Source organism: Anarrhichthys ocellatus, unplaced genomic scaffold (genome assembly GCF_004355925.1).
Source record: "Anarrhichthys ocellatus isolate YVR2014 unplaced genomic scaffold, GSC_Weel_1.0 scaffold29, whole genome shotgun sequence".
NCBI lineage: Eukaryota > Metazoa > Chordata > Actinopteri > Perciformes > Anarhichadidae > Anarrhichthys > Anarrhichthys ocellatus.
In genome coordinates this window covers 1782666-1802220 of record NW_022280059.1, presented here as the reverse complement: position 1 = coordinate 1802220, position 19555 = coordinate 1782666, and the positions used below count along the sequence as shown (strand labels likewise).

Below are 19555 nucleotides of genomic sequence, written 5' to 3'. Positions count from 1 at the left end.
TATATATATATATATATATATATATATATATTCAATGTGCAGCAGTTACAGTCGGCGGGGCTGGTGTAAGTATAAGTAATGCTAATAGTGAGACATTAATACAGAATGGTAAGTAGCAGGTATGATATGGACAGTATAGACAGCTGATTCAATGTGAGCCAGAAGCCTGGAGGCAGAGACATTTCTTGTGCAGATGTTTTATTTAAACTTAAGAATGGTCGGCCATCGCAATATTGTTTTGAAGTCAAGCTTCATTAAATCAACTATGGGGCCTGCATTTTTATGCCTGATTTGGAGTTAAGTCCGATCTGTATACAAACAGTAACTTGCAACAGGGCCATCTTTTAAATCTAAATTTACTAAATTAGTATTGACCAGTGGTGTAACGGATCACGGATCGATCCGTGATCCGTTCGGATCACCCCTCACGGTTCGGATCACTCGTGAACCGCGGATCAATTGAGTATTTTTTTTCTTTCTTTTTTTTAACAGTTTAATTATCATAGTGTGTAATACAGTTTTACTGCTGCTGTTCCTTTTCAAGTAACAAGTCCCTGAATATCAATGCAGAGTGTCAGTGAACAGGTATAAAGCAGTAGTGTGTTCACGTGAACGGAGCAGGTTAAAAGCATTTAACGGCGGAAGTCATGGCGAGCAGAGGAACTTGAGAAGCCCCCAGCATCATTTAAGTCGCAAGTTTGGGAGCATTTTGTCTTCCCTGTAACTTATAATGACGGGATGAGGGTGGTGGACAAACCGTTACAGTATGTAGGCATTATTTAAAGAGAAAGACACACGACAACGGCAAAACATCGGGCATGTCCACACGTATGAAGAGCCACCATCCCGTCTGTCAGCGACGGGGGACACTCCGGTGTGGAAAACAAAGGATTTCAAAATCTGGTTAATGTGCTTGAGCCACGATACGAAATCCACTCACGCACCCACTTAAGTATGAAGATCGTTCCAGGCCTCTATGAAAAGGAAAAGACTGACCGCTCACTTCATCACGGGAGATTCATAGTCCGGTGCTGCAGACACGCCCCCTCTGTGAGAGTCACACAGACACACACCTGGGGCAGGTGTTGACAGAAGTATCGGCGAGGAAGCTAGACAGGCCCAATAATAATATCCCACTCACCACAGAAAGGTCTACCCTCTCCCCAGACAATGGAGATATTCTCATCTTTTTCAAAAATATGAGAACAGTACACAGTAATGGTAAACATTATTGTGTATTTGAAAGACATAACCTGACAGGAAGTAAACAAAGACCCAAGTTGTTGCCGAGCAGTTCGGTTCAGTGTAAACAGTGGAAGCTAGCTCACTGGCTGTTTCTTTCTTTCAGTATTGATCAAAGGACGAGGGTATCAACATACCTCATGTTGCACTTAAACTTAACAGAATTGAATATTCTTGAATGTTTTATTTTTATTTATTTATTTCCATTTTGTTTCAAATTGGACAACTTCACTATTTTTGTTTTTATGTAAGACTATAGCCCAAAGTTCTTTTCTTTAAGTGTTCTTGAAGTTCTTTAATTAATAAATGGAAAGCAAAGTTATATTTGTCTCCTCCAATTTTCTTTGTTGATCCGAACCGTGATCCGAACCGAACCGTGAGGTTTGTGATCCGTTTCACCCCTAGTATTGACGAAGCTTATTTAACGCATACATTCCATGGGTTCTGCCCCCGTCTTTGACAAAAAAGAAGTGCTTACTGATGTTGTGTAGAATTTCCCTTTCGGTGTATTAAAGAGGTCAAAGTGAACCAGCAGATGAGAAATGAAACTTAAAAAAAATGATGCAAGTTCTAAGCTGCATTGAGTTTCTGTTTTTCCGTTCTTACAAGCCTAAAAGTTTCGGATCTCCCCCTTTCAGATGCAGAAGTAGCTGAGGACGATGGTGAAGGCGATATCGATGAAGGCGATATCGATGAAGGTGAGGGCGATATCGATGAAGGTGAGGGCGATATCGATGAAGGTGAGGGCGATATCGATGAAGGTGAGGGCGATATCGATGAAGGCGATAATGCTGAAGGTGAAGGCGATAATGCTGAAGGTGAAGGCGTTAATGCTGGAGCTGGAGCCGATGGTGTTGGTGAAAATGACGCCCCTCAAGAGGAAGACGAGGGTCGAGATTCGGGTGGTTACTATGAGGACGAGGAGGCGGAAGGTGAGCCTTTTGAGAGTCGTCCAACTTCAGACTCGGGTCACAGCATGCCTGAATTCCCAGCAGATGTTGACACACAGAAATCCAACGTGCCAGAGGAGCAGGCCAGGCCTGTGCCAGAGCCGGTGGACAAAGAGGAGAACAAACCAGGTGATTTCCAAACGTGTTTCAGCTCGACATGCAATATAACACCGATAGGCCTATTGATACATTTTGTGCAATGTTGTAAAGTCACTTAGATTTTCAATTATTTTATAAAATGTCACCTTGATTTCATGGTTATCTCATGAAGTGTTCACCGCCAGAGCAGTGAGGATATAAATACAGTTGAGAGAGATGAACTGTTTTACTAGTATTTAACAGTGACTCGGATCAATTCATCGGTGTAACAATGACTCGGCGGTTAGTATTGTCACCTATATTTTGATTGGTATTTACTTTACTCTGTGGCTGCCTGCTTCCTCTAAAGTGCCATGATGGTGTTTTCGTTCAGTGTGTGTTTTAAAATGGTGTCAGCAGGAAAGGAGACGAGGACAGGGCTCTTAAAAACTTGATATGCAATGTGTATGGTGATGGCTCTGAATATCCCAATTTATTCGGTAAAGTTGCAGGTAAATCTAAAGGATTGCAGTACCATTGTGATTAATAGTTTTGGTGGTTTATAATGTCACATTTATGGTGACGCTGTCAGTAAGGTCTTCATTCAACCACAGTTGGCTGTGGTGTTCATGTTTTGTCCAGCATAAGTTACAGGCAGGAGGGGACAGAATAACAGAAACATGCTTTGAAACTACCTTGATATTGATACTGCAACAGTATTGTAGGGTTGACTTTAAGTGCTTTCACTAAATTTTTACACAATGGGGGTTTTTGGCTAAATGACAAAGTGGTTAAAGGCTAGAACAAGCTGGTAAGTTCACACATTTACATCACTTTTCTGTAGTGTAGCCTTTAAAACCATTAAAAGACGACACTCGTGCCATATTGCGACTTCCAAAATCCCGATATTTATATATATTATCAATATATGGCCCAGCCCGAGCTCACTGTCATTTCTCATTTTAGAAATCAAAGTGGAGGTCAAAATGGAAGAGGAGCCTGCAGCCGATGAAGATACCCAGCAGGGTAATCAGGGGACAGAACATCTGGACGGCCAGGACAGCGAACATCAGGCCGAGCAAATCAAAGTGGAAGCTGATAGAAGTGGACACTCCGGCCGCAAGAGACCGTATGAGGAGAGCAGGGGCTACGGCTACTATGAGCACCGCGAGGAGAAGAGGTATGCACATCCTAGAAGTGTTTTATTTTCCGCTTGGCTTCTAGTAGGTAGTACAATACGACACTGGTGTAGCACAACAGGAGAATGAGGGAAATATTATGTCACAGGCTGGTCTGGTTTGTATGAATTTTGTCAATGAATGTGGCTGTAAAGGCTGTTAACTTCATACTCTGCTCATGCTCTACAGATCCCGCACACCACAGCCCCCGGCTGAAGACGAGGAGGAGAACATAGATGACACCCTTGTTACCATCGATACGTGTAAGTGAGAGGATAAGCTAGGGAACGATGACTTGTGAAAAGTGTAGCCACAGCTTGAATGTGTGTTATCTGCTTACCTCATACAGTAGCCAGCTTAGATTGTGTCCTTGCATGTCTGTATCATGTTTTTTATTTAATATCCCGGACCTGACAGATTCGGCAGATGCATTTAAAACTCTCTTTCCTTTCAGACAACTGTGATCTGCATTTCAAAGTGTCCCGAGATCGCTACAGCGGTTATCCTCTGACCATCGAAGGCTTTGCCTACCTGTGGGCTGGAGCCCGAGCCACACACGGGGTCACGCAGGGCCGCGTGTTTTATGAGATGAAGGTAATGAGTAGAAAGTATCTTTCTCTGATGTCAGGGTGGTTTTAAAGCTAGACACACGTGTGCTTCATACAACCAATACGAGGATGGTGCTGCGTGTTCTGACAGAGCGAGATGTTTCCTTTGGTGAAACATTGAGCTGCTGTAAATACATTTTGTTTATTGTGTCCACATTTGACCCAATTGTCCCTGATGCATGAGACGGGCTCCGTGTATTTATTATTTTGTGTGGATTACCGGTTCTTTTGTTTAGCATATTAACAGAGAGTATCTTTTTACATTTAAGTACTACGTTACATTTAAGCACCCCATATTCATGTTTTACTTAGTTCTTGAAAACTTACACTGTGTGGGAAATTAAAATCCCACATTGCCGAACCTGAACTCCGTCTGGTTATTTTTAGGAGATTTTACGACCAATACTTGTTGGATGACTTCCCTTGTGATGCCTTGTTGCTGTTGATCTTCTCTCGGCTTGTTTTTCACCTGGTTTGTCCCCTCGCTCTTCAGATCAATGAGGAGATTCCTGTAAAGCACCTTCCCAGCAGTGAGCCGGACCCCCATGTAGTCAGAATTGGATGGTCTCTCAACCACTGCAGCACTCAGCTTGGTGAGAGGAGCAGTCGCCCAAACAATGGAGATGATGTTTAACATGACAGAAACAAAAGAGAGCTGTGGCTTAAAGTAGTAACGCTGCATTTGACCCCGTCTGGTTTCAGGTGAGGAGCCCTTTTCCTTTGGATATGGAGGAACGGGAAAGAAATCCGCAGACTGCAAGTTTGCAGACTTTGGGGAGAAGTTTGGTGAAAACGACGTCATCGGCTGTTACATTGTAAGTAATGGCATCAGTGATCCAATCACTTTATCTTCTAATAGCATCGTGTCAGGATATTTTTGATTTATCATCCTAAATACAACAAAACAATTTCCTAAAAGGCTTTCCTATTATTAATATTTTGCTGTAGGACTTTGACAGTGGCGATGAGGTGGAGATGGGCTATTCCAAGAATGGAGTATCACTGGGCGTGGCTTTCCAGACAACCAAGGAAGCGCTGGCGGGCCGCGCCCTGTTCCCCCACGTCCTGGTGAAGAATTGTGCCGTTGAGTTCAACTTCGGCCAGAGGCTGCAGCCGTACTTCACCCCACCAGAGGGATACACCTACATCCACAATCTTGGCATGGAGGACAAGATCAGAGGCACCAAGGGACCCGCCATCAAATCTGAATGCGAGGTAGGGCAGCGCTGACTTTCTAGAACAATGTGCGTTTGTTTGTTTTTCACTCACACAAAGGTACGTTGTGATTGATTTGTTTGCAGTATATCTGCAGCCAAAGATTTTTGGGCGATATTCACTTTTCTATTATACATCATAGTGTATGTAATTGGATTCTTTTTTTGACACTGATCAGCAGAAAATACATTTTCGATCAGATAGTTTTTTGTTGATTTTAAAAGGAACAGGTCTTGTGGACGAGAATTAACCTGTTTTTCTTCTTAACTTGTTTCAGATCTTGATGATGGTCGGCCTGCCTGCCTGTGGAAAGACTACCTGGGCCATAAAGTATGCGGAGAGCAACCCTGAGAAGAAGTACAACATCCTGGGCACAAACGCCATCATGGACAAGATGAAGGTGAACTAAACAGTCACGCTAGGCTTCAGCCTGTTGGTGATCGCTTTTTATACCAACGGTCGATCAACGATATAACCAATATTAAAGCAATTTGAACTATGCACTTACTGTGCATCTAGAGATGTTTCTGGTGGAGTTCAATACATTATGTTACGTTGACACTTAGACTGAGTCTTCCATGTTGTGGCGTAACTCCCCCCACCAATCTGGAGGAACCACTATTACATCATATAGAAATTAAAAACGATCTCCCAACCCTAAACCACCCGTTGTTACGATCCATCGTCTTATTTGTTGCCCCAGGTCATGGGTCTCCGTCGCCAGAAGAACTACTCGGGCCGCTGGGACGTCCTGATCCAGCAGGCCACCCAGTGTCTGAACCGGCTGATCGAGATCGCTGCCCGCAAGAGACGCAACTACATCCTAGACCAGGTACTGCCCACCCACACTCTGCTCTGATACTCGCCACAGTCAGTCAATGTGCCCTGATGATCACTCTCTCTAATGGACTATCTATTTATCTTTCAGGGGGGCTCTGTGTATTATAGAGTAGAAGAAGCATTGATCACCCTCTTGTTTCTTGCTTGTCATGTACTGTAAAAGCAAATGATTAATGGCTCTCATAAGTGACAGAGTATTTCATGTTTTCATCCCTCAGTATATTTGCACTTGCTATTTCTTGTCATGATACAGTATTGTTTTGTCTTGTGAATTTCAACAATGTACAAGTAAACCATGACTATGTAAAGATGTTGAGAAACAAGTAAGCTCTGACTGGTGAGTAAGAAAAACACCTTCCGTTGCTAATTTCATAAGACAGAGTTGATAGCTTTTTTAAAAGCTATTGTTAAGTGAGATACTTGGAACTTTTGAGTGTGTTTATTAATTAATTGACCCTGAAGGTAAGTAATGACTAACAGTTTTTAGACTTTTAGATCCTTTGGTTCAGCAAATGTATAAAAAGGTAGGTGGGTCTGATGGCGGACAGTCTTTTCCGTGGAAACTGTGAGTATGAGCAGGTAGGTTATATATATATATATATATATATATCTGTCTGTTGTCTTGTCCGGGACTAGAGTCCGTATGAAGACCAGGTGAGTCCAGGTGAGTGCGGGGGACCCGGCAGAATAGCAAGTCGGTTATTATGACGCACGCTCTCGTGAGTTCACTTCAGAAAGTGATCGTTGTAACATGTATGTGGTGGATTTGTAGATATTGTTTATGGATTTGATAGGGAATGAATGAGAGTAGTAGGATTTGGCGCTAAAAAAATCCTTTTCGCTTATTATCACCATGTTGTTTCGATATAAACATTAGTCGTGTCATTACTTTAGAATTGTTTTTACTGAGATACTAAATGCATAATGTTGTGTTATTATCTGTTGGTCGTTGTAGAAGTCGTTGGTTGCTGTTAAGTGAACAGGGATGAGTGATGAAGCATGTTCACTTGGTGAGCTTCTATTTGAATAACACGACACAGTATGACGCTAACTTTATTCTTATCGGTTTGTACTGAAGATGTGAGTCTCACCGGTAAATTAGCCTAATTATAGGTTTGTTATTAACGTCCTGTTCAGAATTGCAGCCAGTTGCATATTTAACACAGCTGAGGATTCGTTAAGAGTAGTTTCGATTCCACATCTGGATTTCTTAAAGCAAAGCGTTGACCTTCCACACATGCGTCGGTGAATATGAATCGTTTTTACAATAGGCTGCACCAGAGACAGTTTGAAGTTTGACTGATGTCAGTAGTGATGGAACTAAATCTGTTTTTTGGCATAGATTGCATTTTATGCAACCCCCATGATGCCATGGTAAAGGCTGATACTGGGGTAGCTAATTTATGCATTACATGGCAAGATATGGAATGTTTTTCAGCATGTAAACATTAAAAATCCTACTATCTTGTTATTTATGGCAGCCTACATTTGGTGTAATTTTGCTGTGACCGTATTTTTTGTCTTTATTTAATAATATGCCGTGGATTTGAACCAGTACTCTCGTTCTCAAGCTGAATTAATAAGCGGAATCAGTATTGACTTCATGAAAGCGGTAATACAGCCGGGCAGCACGCGTTTCGTCATCCTAACTGCAGGTCTTGGCATTGACGATAATCTAGATTATAAAAACGGAGGAGAAAATGCTCAACACATCCTACATCAGCGGTCGCTCACGATAGAATGGGGTTACAAGCTGAGTCAGCACAACAGCTACTTAAATATCAACGGTCTATTGTTATTAATGGTCTGAAACTCGTATGTCTATGTTGTTAAGTAACTACGGGAATATTCAGTGAAGTCAGGTTAAATATGTGCGGGGTCCCCTTTTGTGTCGATAACTAACCTCCGTCAGCAGCCACTGGGCGCCCGGATATGCAGACCGTGAGGTGAGTCTGTGGAGTGACGAGAGGCCATTAGAACTTGAGTAAAAGCGTAGACTTGACATCCAAGCCAAACCTCTCTCACTTCATTATTGCAGGGTTCCAGCTTCCTTCCAGTGGAAAGCCATAACAAGTAAACAATAACAAACAAGCTTCTACTTCTTTCTTGTCACCATTGCTAGACAAATGTATATGGATCAGCAAGGAGACGAAAAATGCGTCCTTTTGAAGGTTTTCAACGCAAGGCTATTGTAATTTGTCCCACGGACGAGGATTTAAAAGAACGAACATTAAAGCAAACCAATGAGCAGGGGAAGGATGTGCCCGATCATGCTGTTTTAGAAATGAAAGGTAGGAACGCTGTGGAAACAACAAACAAAACACCAGATCTACTTTTTACTTTTCTATGTGTTGTCTCTAAAATCAAACTTGGAAGATGCCCCCCCCCCCCCCCCTCCCCCCACCCCCACCTTTCCCCCATCATATTCTTTGGTCAGATATCAGACCTGGACATTTTATTTTTAAAGTCCACATGAATTTGATTCTTCCTTATTTCTGCCCTCTATCTGCCACTCGCCATACAGCTTAATTCTAATGCACTGCAAACTGAGACGTGGGCCTCGTCGAGGTCAATGTAACAGTAGAGCTAATATTGCACAATTTGTTTCCCCGAAAACGATGTTTCCAAATAGCAAAACTTACAAGCAGTCACATGCTGAAGTTGTCGGAAGTTAATTTGTAACAGCATTACATCAGCTGTCCTTGGTTTGCAGTGCTGTTTCCTCTTCTCACCAACCTTCCAGTTGTCCCTTTTTGTCCCTCTCCCCACCTCTACTGAACTCCTCCCTCTCCTTTGTCTGCTTCAGCAAATGTTTCCTCCATGTTCCCCTGGAGGTGGCGTTTGTTCCCTTTTTACCCTGCCATCAGCTTTCATCTATCTGAACTTAGTGTCTCTTATGATTTCCACTGCCTCTGTATGGTTGTAATTATTTTTTTCATTTTGTCTTCTGGTGGTGTGGCTGCTCTGGTCCTCACTACAACCCCCTCCCCCTCTTTCTCTTTCTCTCTCTCTGCCTCTCCATCCCTCTCTCGCTGGATGGGCTGTCTCTCTCTCCTCCTGTGGTCACCTCTGTCACTCTCCAAGCCAACTTTACTCTCCCTGAGGCTTGCGACTTCCTGGAGGCGGTGACGTTCGCCGAGCTGCAGCTCGACGAGGCCGAAAGTCTGCTGAAGCAGTACAATGAGGAGGGCCGCAAGGCCGGCCCGCCCCCTGAGAAACGCTTCGACAACAGGCAGGGCGGGTTCCGTGGCCGCGGCGGCAGTGGTGGTGGTGGCGGCGGAGGCGGTGGTAGCTTCCAGCGGTACGACAACCGCGATGGAGCACGCGGTGGCTACCAGAACCGCAGTGCCGACGGAGGCAGCGGATACAGAGGAGGTGAGCCGAGCGGTCAGCATACCTCATACATATTTATTGTAATCGTGTAAATCCATAGCTTCTGTTAGTTCTGTGATCTGAATGTAATGATGCATAAGACCCAAAACTAGGGCTGGTATATAGTTTACAGTAAAGTTACGTATATCTCTATTGTATCCCAACATTTCTGTTTATTTAGCAGGCTACAATCGTGGCAGCTATAACCAGAACCGCTGGGGCGGCAGCAGCAGCAGCTACCGCGAAGGAGGCTCTGATGCACGCGGGAGTTATAACCGCAGCCAGCCGTCAGGAGGAAGCTACAACCGCCCGGCCTCCTACAACAAGGGAGCCTACAGCCAGGTAATTAACTATTTTAATGTATGAAATTGGAGAAAATGTAGACTAAATGTAATAGTGAATGAATGTAATCTTCTGATCTACTTGCTTCACCTCCAGAGCTACAGTCAAGGGTACAACCCGAGCAGCTACAACCAGAGTTACTACGGCAGCTACAGTCAGTACCCGGGATACAACCAGAGCTACAGCCAGACACCTACCACTGCACAGACGTACAACCACCACCAGCAACAGCCGCAGCAGGCGCAGCAGCAGGCACCACAGCAGCAGCCTCAGCCTCAACAGCAGCAGCAGCAACAGAGCTACAACCAGCAATATCAGCAGGTAGTGAAGGCCTCACACTCATTTGGGGGAGTTGGGGAGCCGTCAGTGGGCCTGTGGATCAGCTCTAGGCTACGTTGCTAGAACCCCAGTTGGCTTGATAACCCTGTTTACACCGACTACTTTTACATGCTTAAAAGATTCTGTTTTATGCCCCAATTGTGGAAAACTCCACATTCCTTCTGAGCTATTAACATGGCTCATAAAAATGAATATTCCACTAATATTCCTGTTAATATGCATGTGCTGCATATACTCTGATTAATGTAAAATGCTGTCGTATTTGAATTCCAAGTCTTCCGTAATGTTTACAGAAATGGAAATAAATGCGAACTTGCCCTCACCGCTGCGCTTGCTTTCTGTTTCTCCCTCCAGTACGCTCAGCAGTGGCAGCAGTACTACCAGAACCAGAACCAGTGGAACCAGTATTACAGCCAGTACGGCGGCTACCCTGGACAGGGCAGCCAAGGCTCATCTGGTTCTCAGTAGCTCCGGTCTGCATCTGTACCTGCGTCCACCTGTGTCCTAAACTGACCTCTGCAGCGAATCCAATTTTTGTACAGTCTCACATTAAATCTCCAACCATAACTGTCTCTGTCTGGGTTAACACAGCAGCCTTCATTCCTCACCAATCAATGTACGCACAAACTGTCACCAGTTTGTAGTTTCTTTTCTTTTTTTACTGAATGAAGTCTTACTCTACGCAGTGACCGTGAGGTGGTAGATGATAGGTATCAGAACATCTAATGAATGTTATCTATTATGCATTTAATGTGGGCTCCACATTTCCTACAGATTAAAGAGGTTATTGTATATTTCTCGGATGCGATAGTGTGAAAACGTGACGGGGCAGAAAAAATTCAGCAAGGCCTAAATAAATTTGCTTGTTTTGAGAAGCTTAACAAAGAACAAAATGCATGCTTTTTACCTTCCCCACCCTCTCCTATGTCTTTGCTCTTTATTTTTCAGTTTCCAAGTGAGCATGTTTTATTTACTCCCAATAGACTTCAAACATTATGGAAGATTTTTTTTTTATAGGTGTTGATACTGTAGTATTTAAGCGTTTAATTCGTCTTTGAATATTTTGCCACTGAGTAGATGTATGTGCAGTTTTTTTTTTTTTTAATCCCTTTGTGATTGCTGTTCATTGAGTCATGTAGTTAAATCCAGTTGTCGAACTCGTTTTTTTTTTCTACCTGAAAATGAAAATCAGATAATGACCCGTTACCCGAGCTGTCTTTCTTGTCTTTATACAATAAATGCAATTGTATACGCCTGGAGATGTTAATGTCTTGTTTTTTTTTTTGCTCTGCAAGTGAACTCAAACAACACAAACTGCAGGATTTATCATTGCTGGTGTATCTTTCTTATTTTCAACAAGATCGACATTGTAGACAAAAGATGAAACAAACGAGCATTTAGCTTAAAACAAGCCGTAACGTTCCAGTGCAGTCCTGTTGAACTGTTAGAAAGTCAAACTGTTGACAGGGCAGGAAATGAACATGTTCCACTGCTAGCTAGGGTGGTTTATGAATTAAATTCCACTATGGGTGACATGAATAAAGTCATATATCATCATATATTATAATCACATGCTAAAATGCTGTAAATCCCTTATTGCCCTTAAAGGACTTCAGTGATTTACTAAATTGTCTGGCCTGATGTAACCAGAGATAATAAAGGAGTAGATACCTCATACACAGTATAGCGATATCTACTGGTCGACAAGTTGTCTCATGTTATATCTTCAAATCACCTGACACTAAGCCAAACAAATAGAAATTCTAAAAAAAAATGTCTTGCTGGCTTACTTTCCAAATCCATGAGCAGAGTTGTCATATAGCTGCCAAAGTGACAATTTCAACGGTTAGTGTTTATTTCCTACCCTGGATGTGTGATGTGTAAATAGGACCGGGAAACTCCTGTCTGGGGTCATAAATGACCTAATGGATTGAGGTTGAGTCTTAGCACCAGAGAACAAAGGCACCTGTTCTAAAAAAAAAACAGAGGTGTTCATAAATTACAGCAGGACAATCGGTGCTTGAAGCCTAAACATTCAGCCGAACTCACAAGACTGACAAAAATAAAATAACACGTCATAATCGAACTTGAAACACGAGGGAGTCTATACACATAATTGCCGGCGTTCTGATGCGAATGGCCAGTAAATGTCATCAGTCCAACACCAGTCAGAGGCAGCGAGTGTCAGAAAACGTTGGTGGTGTCTGGGCGTTTTTTGTCCATGATGGGGGGGGGGGAATGTTGGCAGTCAGAGCGCTCAGTCCGGCTCTCTGCTCTTGTCTTTGTGGAGATGCAGCTCCTCCATCTTCTCCTGCAGGAAGGAGACAGGCATGGAGCAGCCTCGGGTTCTGTGTGGCAGTGTGTTGGCCTGGACGACAGAGACAAGACAAAATCAAGAGAGTTCTCCTCAAACTCAGAGAGAATGTTTTTAACTTTCTAGTGCGAAAGGTTATTTGAAAAGTGGCGGTTGGGAACCACGCAAAGTTTGTTTCATCTGCGGAGGAAATAGTTCTTTGAAACCTGTTGACAGTGAGCTCTGTGGGTTACCCCGAGTGTTTCTAGAGAGAGATGCTGCTTTTGAATTTGTCAAATGTAATTCTTCAATTCTTTGATCAGCCAAAGACAAAATTCCATTCGCCTCCTTTGAACTTAAAAACTCGATGGACTCGGTAGCTTCTCTACTGTCAATGACACAGATTTACTTTTGTACAGAAGATTATAAGTGCAGTGCATAAAGAGAAAATTATTTTGCATTATGAGAATAAAGTGGAAATGTCGAGAATAAGGTTGACCTTACAGGATTAGTGCCGGCCATAAGACATGTTTTATTTTCATTTGAGAATAAAGTTGAGAAGACGAGAATACATTTTGAACTTCTGTGAATAAATCAAACTATTAGGGTGAATACATATAATCCTTCTCTCATTTATTTGTTTTGGTCATGCCTGGCCCTAATACTCATCAGTACTTTTGGAAAGGACAACCAGGGTACAGAAAGGATTATTTCTGTGCCCTAATTTGCCGTGTTGTGTTCGGGAATTTAGACCAGAGGTCTAAGCAACCAACCTAAGAGAAAACGCCTGTGTGCTGTAGGAGCTTTAAGAGGGGAAAGACACAGTGTGTCCAATGTGACACTTTCTGTCTTTGGCAGAAATGTGTCCAAACGTATGCTATCAAGATCATTTGAAAGAAGCTATGCTCATAGAAAGATTCCACACGTTGAGGCTAGAAATGCTTGTAGTACAACAGTAGTACATGTACACTCCAAGCAGCCAGTGTCACTGATAGACTCATTGATTAGCTCCTGTAGTACCACCGGACAGTGACTCACTGCTCTGTAGCTTCTCCACCTCGGGCTACAGATATTTCTATAGATGCTGAGCTCATAAGCATTTGTGATAAGATAAAAACCAGAAGAGGTCGAGATGCTCTGTCCTCCTGTATGATCCCCTCGAAGGGACTCGCGTTCTGTCTCACCCTTCTCTCCGGCGATGCATGCACTAGAGAGTTGTGGTGGTTTCCCCTCTTGTCCTTCTTCTCCGGCGTCCACACTCCAGGATCGGTCTGAGTGGAGCAGTCCGACACGCCCTCGCTGTCTTCCGTCTCGTTGCTTTGGGGGAAAACAAAGGCCTCCTCCTCTGAACCTGACAGGGAACGGTAAGACATCAGGGGTTCAAGGTCATTTTCAAAAGCAGGGGCTTCTAGGGCTGTTGTGTTCTGCAGTGTGATGGAGATAAGGACGTACTCCAGCTGTTACCCTTGATCCTTGAGTTGGGGGCCGGGGTGCACGGGCAGGACCCCGTCGTGTTTTTGTGCTTCTTCAAGCACTCCATTCCCACCAGATCTCTGCAGTGTTTGTGACAGTTTATCCCACAGTCTGAGAGACAGAAGAAACACAAATGCTGAGGCTTTAAAGGAACTGATGAAGCTGATTACTCTGCAGGATGAAATGACATGTGGTCTTACCTTTACAGTGGTAGCCCTGCTTGATGACTCCCCACAGCTACAAGAGGACAGACATGGTACATGTGATATTGCAGCTTTGTTGGCCATTAATATATACTATATATATGTATATAAAAAAATATAAGAATGGACACAACGGATACTCACAAAGCCTCCACACGTCTCGCAAAACGTCGGCCGTTTATACGTGGTTTCATGGAAGTTGTGTGCATTGAAGTTGAAGCCCAGCTTGGCACATATAGACATTCCCCTCATGAAGTAAGACGTGATTTCTTCACGGCTGATTTGTCCCTCCCTGCACGCACAACAAAAAGTGAGTAAGTGAGTTGTTTTTTTTGAGGTTTTTTTGATGGCCTCTGTGTGTGTGGGCGGCTTCCTCACCTGTCAGTTTCGTGAGTGCAGAAGGAGAAGGGGAAGTTGGCTGCTATTTTCTCAAAGTCCTCCAGTGCAATGTAACCGTCCTGGCTCTGCTCGTAGTTCTTCATTACGGACTGTGGGGGGCGACAGAGCAATCAGATACGCGGTCGCGGGCTCCTCAGAGAGCAGTTGGTTTAGTTCTGCTTTGGGCCTGCCAAGTAATAAGGAAGTGAAAGAAGGCGGGAGGTTTGCTGCAGTGTCACATACTCACATCCACCATCTGCTTGACGTGTTTAGAGATGGTGTTGGGGTCGAGCCTGGGGGTGACCCCTGAACCCCACTCCGCCACTACGGGTGCCTTAACCGGAGCTACGGGCTGTGGACAGACAGATGCAAGGATGAGACACGAAGGGACTGAACGTGTGAGAAACAAGAAGATGAAGAAGAGGGGAAAGAAAAAAAAGAGCACACCCACCACATAACACGCTTCTCTAACGTACAAGCGCTTTGATGTGGCCGATTCTGATGCATAACAGCACAGAGTCTGTGCTTTTGTTTTGAAGAAAAGATGTTACACACACACACACAAGTGTCCTCCCTCTCGTAAGAAGAGGTTGAAACAAGTGTGAGTCCGGCGGAGTTAGATGGAGCACAGCTTCAGAGAAGAGTATGTGGCTCTACTGACCTGGATCTTGGTGTTCCTGGGCTCCTTGGTGTACGAAAGTTCATATATCTCATCCTCAGTGTAGTATAAATCTAGAGAGAGCTGGAACATCAAAAGAACATCATTTAAAGAGGTTCCTCGTGGGAATCTCTTTCATCGGATTTCTTAATGAAATGTCTCTGTACCGTGAGCAGATGCAGAAGGTCTTTGTTGGCCTCGAAGGGCGGCGTGCAGCTGTGGACGGCCACCAGGTCGCTGATGTTGCTGTACAGGTGCTCCAGCTTGCTCAGGTTGATCTTGTCCTCGTTGATGTAGTCCGGCAGGGCCTCGTTCAGCGAGATCAGGTCCTTCAGGTGGACGCCCAGGATGGGCACCTTGAAGCCATTGCACACGTTGTAAATCCGCCGGTAGTTGATGTAGTTGCTGCGCGAGGAGAGCAGCTCTGTCATCTCACTCAGGGCCTGAAAAGAGGGCGAAGACCACGAGAGAAACGATAAATAAAGACAGCGGTTACTTTTCTCTGCCGTTATGTGGACTTCAGTACAGCCATGAAAATAGAAATATGAACGATAAGGAGTATTTTCAAGTCACAAGGATTAAGTTTGAGTAAAGTCATGAGTCATTGGTGTTTAAGTCCAAGTCAAGTTGATTTTTTTCAAGTTTTTCAAAAGTCATCAAATTTGTGACTTGAATCTGGTACAAGCTATATGTTAATTATGTCTTTTAGGGTGTGAATGGTGTTATCATTTGTAACAATGTAACAAAGCAACTAAAAAAACTAATTGATATCAGTACAAGACAAAGAAACTTCAAGAGGGGAGTTACAAAGTGTTGACACCCAAAAGGAAGCAAGAATTGAAACCTCTACCAAATGCTGTTGTACCTGAATTATCCCCCTCCCTTAAGTTTAACTGAACACACGCTGCACTAGTTTCACAGTTAATGGTAATATATATGTATATACACGTATATACATATATATAGATAGATAGATAGATAGATATATCTTGACAAACAGAAGGTGGAAGTAAACAGAAACACAACTTTGTTGGCGAAAGAAAATATAGAATAAATGCAATATATTCAATACACAAACACAAAGTCAGTGAACCGAAAGAAATGTCACTGTTCAAGAAGGAGAAGGATTCAAGTAAGAAAAGTGTAATTGTGAAATATTTGTGGTGAGGCAGTCATCAACCGACCGACTCATGGTTATGTGTAATATCTGAAAAACCTTAGTGATGTCAGGAGGCAGCAGGTTGGAGGTGTCTTTGAGGCGGGAGATGGAACTGTGACAGAGGCCTCCAGTCACTGCCATTAGAGTGTTAAAGTTTTGCAGAGCTCGGAGTTTCTATGGAGGAAAGAACACATGAAGTTATTTCCTTATAATCAAACGAGTATAGTTCTTGGCATGTGAAACCAAAACCCCCCTGAGCCTCCCTCAGCCCATTTACCTGGGCCACGTGAATGAACTTAGTGAAGACCTGGGCTCTCTGCTGGGCCGTGTGTCTGCTGAGGATCATCAGCTGGACCCACTGGGACACTCCATTACACATCATGACCGAGCGCTCCAGAGCGGGGTTGTCCCTCACCGAGCCTCGCACCACGTAGCTCCGGTAGTCCAGGAACTGCCCGGTCGGAAAGCAGCGGTCAGACAGGAAAACGACTCTAGCACTGTTTTCACTCAGCAGGGTGGACATCTGTCTCCAAATGGTGATATTTTCTACTCCTAACTGCTTTTCTACTGAAAGAGAAAACAATTCTCTGGAACATCTGGAAGGAGAATCTTACCTAACTTCAAAAAAAAAGAAGGAAGGATGCTATTTTCTGATATATGTACTTTATAAAGGGTTTGAGTCTGGGCATGTACATATTGATAGCTAAATGGATTTTTGTGCAGATGTATATAATATACATATTATTATTATAGCATACCGAAACAAGCAGGGGGTCGGTTATTATATCCATATAGCATTTGGCATTTTAATGTTTTTTTTGGTGGGATAAGCGTGTTATTTAATCTTCATGATATGCACAGTCACCTCTTGTGAGAGCAGCAACATCTCTACAAGTCATGGCAACACGATGAAGCCTCAATAAAGGTGCTATGTACCACATTGGGAGCATTTCTGTTGCCTCTCAATGTAGCGACGGCTGAGCCGGCGACTCGCAGCTAACGGTGCTAACGGTGCAAACTACGGAATAAATGCTGGAAGAGCTAACGTGACAACACCAACGGCAGAGACGGCATTATCAGCTGTAACCGCTGTATGAGAGGAATGCAGGTGGACATTACTCCACTATGTCTTCACATAGATAATGGTTGTTTGTTGCTACAGTAACGCTCTGAATCTGTACATTGCACCTTCAAGCAAAGAAAGAAAAGCAAAAAGTGAGAAATTGGTCTCTAAACTCACTGAAACATTACAGAAGTTCTTGAACTCCAGGTAGCTGAGGTGCTCGGCCATCTCGTGCGGCTCCATGTGGTCGAAGATCAGAGACACCTTCCTCTTCTTCACAGAGGGCGAGGGTGCCTGGAATATGTTCACATGAGGGCCTCTAGGAAAAGAAAGCCGAGCAACAGGACAAAAATAGACATTTTTTTTCTCTATTTTCTATTCATAGAAGAAGTTGTTTGAGTTGTGGCCAAATAAGCAAAGTGCAATTCCTCCGGGGCATGACGGGGAATCAAAATCAAAACACGGCTCACAAGCAGGAGGTGTCGATGAGCTGCGAGTGCGTCTGCTCTCCGTCTGAGCGGACCAGCGCCCACAGGTCCCCCATGGTCTGCTCAAGGAGGGGGTCCGCCTCGAACACCGCCGGGAACTGGCTGATCCACTGCCTTTCCACGAAGCAGGACAGAGAAAAAGAATATGCTTACTAACATTAAATGGAGACAGGAGAAGCAGTTTCTGTCCAGACACGTCTCACGCCCCCGGTGCCTTTACTCACCTGATGAGTTGGCAGATCTGTGCCCGCTTCGGCGCCCTCTTGTCCGAGGGACAGTCCTTATAAGTGAGGGACAGAGTCAAGGATCCAAACACAGAATCAAGGTGTGCAGATACGGCACCACGTTACACTAAACACCAGCAGCAGGGATACGTACTTCAAAATCTGCTTTTGCCGACAAAACAAAGCCATGCCTGTTCCCTGATCTGATTACTGAACGCGGACATGTGATCGGGGAGCAGTACACCGGTGGGGACCGGCGGCGCTGCACTGAGCGACAGTGGAGGATATAGGGCGAGAAGTTTCTGGGCGAACATCTGAGACGGCACCACCCAACTGTGCATCATCAGGGTCATGTGGACCAGCTGGGTCCCTCTGGGGCTGGAGAGCTTCCCCTCCGAATCTGCAACCGAAGCACAGCAGCACAGGATTAACGCGGTCAAAAACAACAACAAACACTGTCAACAACAAACACTGTCAACAACAAACACTGTCGGCTCAGGTGGAGCGGCTCAGTCCAGTTCATTTCAGTTCAACTCTGTCAGTCGCTTAGTTCTATTCGAGGTGGGTTGAGGTGGGCATCGAGGTTTGTTTTTAATTTCCTGTAGGTGTGAGTGTCTGTGTTAACCTTGCGATGAAATGACAACCTGCCCCGGTTGTTTTCCTGCCTGTGGCCTACTGTATGAGATACATCCAACTGTGACCTAGAGTAGAAATAAGCAAATAAAGAAGAAAAAAAAGGTCTAGACAAATGTGTCTAAATTACTTGATATACAAAGAACCTTTTCATCATACACTGTACCATAATAAGCCGTCAACCAACGTATAACCTTGCGTAACTGAGCTACCCACATACTCGATCGTGCGCTCAGTCGCAGCTATTAGGGGACGACCGTGGCTCACTGGGTTAAGAGGGTTGTCTGGTAACCGCAGGGACGTGTCGTAGTGTCCCTGAGCAAGACACGGAACCCCCGGCTCCCCGGGCGCCTATCATTGGCAGCCCACTGCTCCCTATATACAGGGATGGGTCAAATGCACAAGGCAAATTTGTATATGTATATGACAATAAAAATGGTTTCTTCTCCCATTCATAATGGGACTTGAAGAGTGCAACCAAGTGTTCGTCACTGTCTTAAGGTTGTTGGTATCTCTATTATCACTTTCTTTTATTATTATCTTTTATCTTATCGCATTTTTCAGCAAATTAAACATACACTACATATGTGCTGGACACCACTAAGGGTATCTAGATGTTTTTTTTTATTTTTGGGGGGATTTGGATGATCTGATCAATGAAGAGGGTGAGACCAAGTAGAGAGGAGAGAGATCTGTATAGTTTACCATTGCATGGGAATAGCTAGTTGGCCTCTGCAGCCCAACTAAACAAAGCTTGATTGTATGAGACTGCCCTTTGTCTCCCTCCCTCCCTCCCTGTCAGTCTCTCTCGCCCTGGAT

The 19555-nt window shown here is 44.0% G+C and overlaps 2 protein-coding genes across 6 annotated transcripts in view; one reads left to right on the top strand and one right to left on the bottom strand.

The window, feature by feature from the left end:
- Positions 1 to 11423, top strand: part of hnrnpul1 (heterogeneous nuclear ribonucleoprotein U-like 1) — a 12524-nt gene extending 1101 nt beyond the window's left edge. The window contains exons 3-16 of one of the 2 annotated variants that reach the window (XM_031863543.1): positions 1881 to 2321; positions 3237 to 3450; positions 3638 to 3711; positions 3903 to 4042; positions 4550 to 4649; positions 4759 to 4871; positions 5005 to 5271; positions 5549 to 5671; positions 5975 to 6103; positions 8234 to 8402; positions 9196 to 9486; positions 9668 to 9825; positions 9922 to 10146; positions 10519 to 11423. In XM_031863543.1, coding sequence (XP_031719403.1) covers positions 1881 to 2321; positions 3237 to 3450; positions 3638 to 3711; positions 3903 to 4042; positions 4550 to 4649; positions 4759 to 4871; positions 5005 to 5271; positions 5549 to 5671; positions 5975 to 6103; positions 8234 to 8402; positions 9196 to 9486; positions 9668 to 9825; positions 9922 to 10146; positions 10519 to 10632 — 2558 coding nt within the window. In that variant the 3' untranslated portion in view covers positions 10633 to 11423. Of the gene's footprint in view, positions 1 to 1880; positions 2322 to 3236; positions 3451 to 3637; positions 3712 to 3902; positions 4043 to 4549; positions 4650 to 4758; positions 4872 to 5004; positions 5272 to 5548; positions 5672 to 5974; positions 6104 to 8233; positions 8403 to 9195; positions 9487 to 9664; positions 9826 to 9921; positions 10147 to 10518 lie in introns of both variants that reach the window. The other variant, XM_031863542.1, reaches the window with a different exon arrangement.
- rasgrp4 (RAS guanyl releasing protein 4) overlaps positions 10071 to 19555 on the bottom strand; it is a 17570-nt gene continuing 8085 nt past the window's right edge. Inside the window, exons 1-16 of one of the 4 annotated variants that reach the window (XM_031863547.1) lie at positions 18729 to 19056; positions 18392 to 18503; positions 18104 to 18166; positions 17862 to 17993; positions 17569 to 17710; positions 16606 to 16779; positions 16386 to 16502; positions 15337 to 15612; positions 15173 to 15253; positions 14759 to 14863; positions 14512 to 14621; positions 14278 to 14425; positions 14131 to 14167; positions 13910 to 14041; positions 13642 to 13808; positions 10071 to 12532 (exon numbers count right to left, since the gene is read on the bottom strand). In XM_031863547.1, coding sequence (XP_031719407.1) covers positions 12422 to 12532; positions 13642 to 13808; positions 13910 to 14041; positions 14131 to 14167; positions 14278 to 14425; positions 14512 to 14621; positions 14759 to 14863; positions 15173 to 15253; positions 15337 to 15612; positions 16386 to 16502; positions 16606 to 16779; positions 17569 to 17710; positions 17862 to 17993; positions 18104 to 18166; positions 18392 to 18456 — 1860 coding nt within the window. In that variant the 5' untranslated portion in view covers positions 18457 to 18503; positions 18729 to 19056 and the 3' untranslated portion in view covers positions 10071 to 12421. Of the gene's footprint in view, positions 12533 to 13641; positions 13809 to 13909; positions 14042 to 14130; positions 14168 to 14277; positions 14426 to 14511; positions 14622 to 14758; positions 14864 to 15172; positions 15254 to 15336; positions 15613 to 16385; positions 16503 to 16605; positions 16780 to 17568; positions 17711 to 17861; positions 17994 to 18103; positions 18167 to 18391; positions 19057 to 19555 lie in introns of those variants that run through there. The other 3 variants (XM_031863544.1, XM_031863545.1, XM_031863546.1) reach the window with 3 other exon arrangements.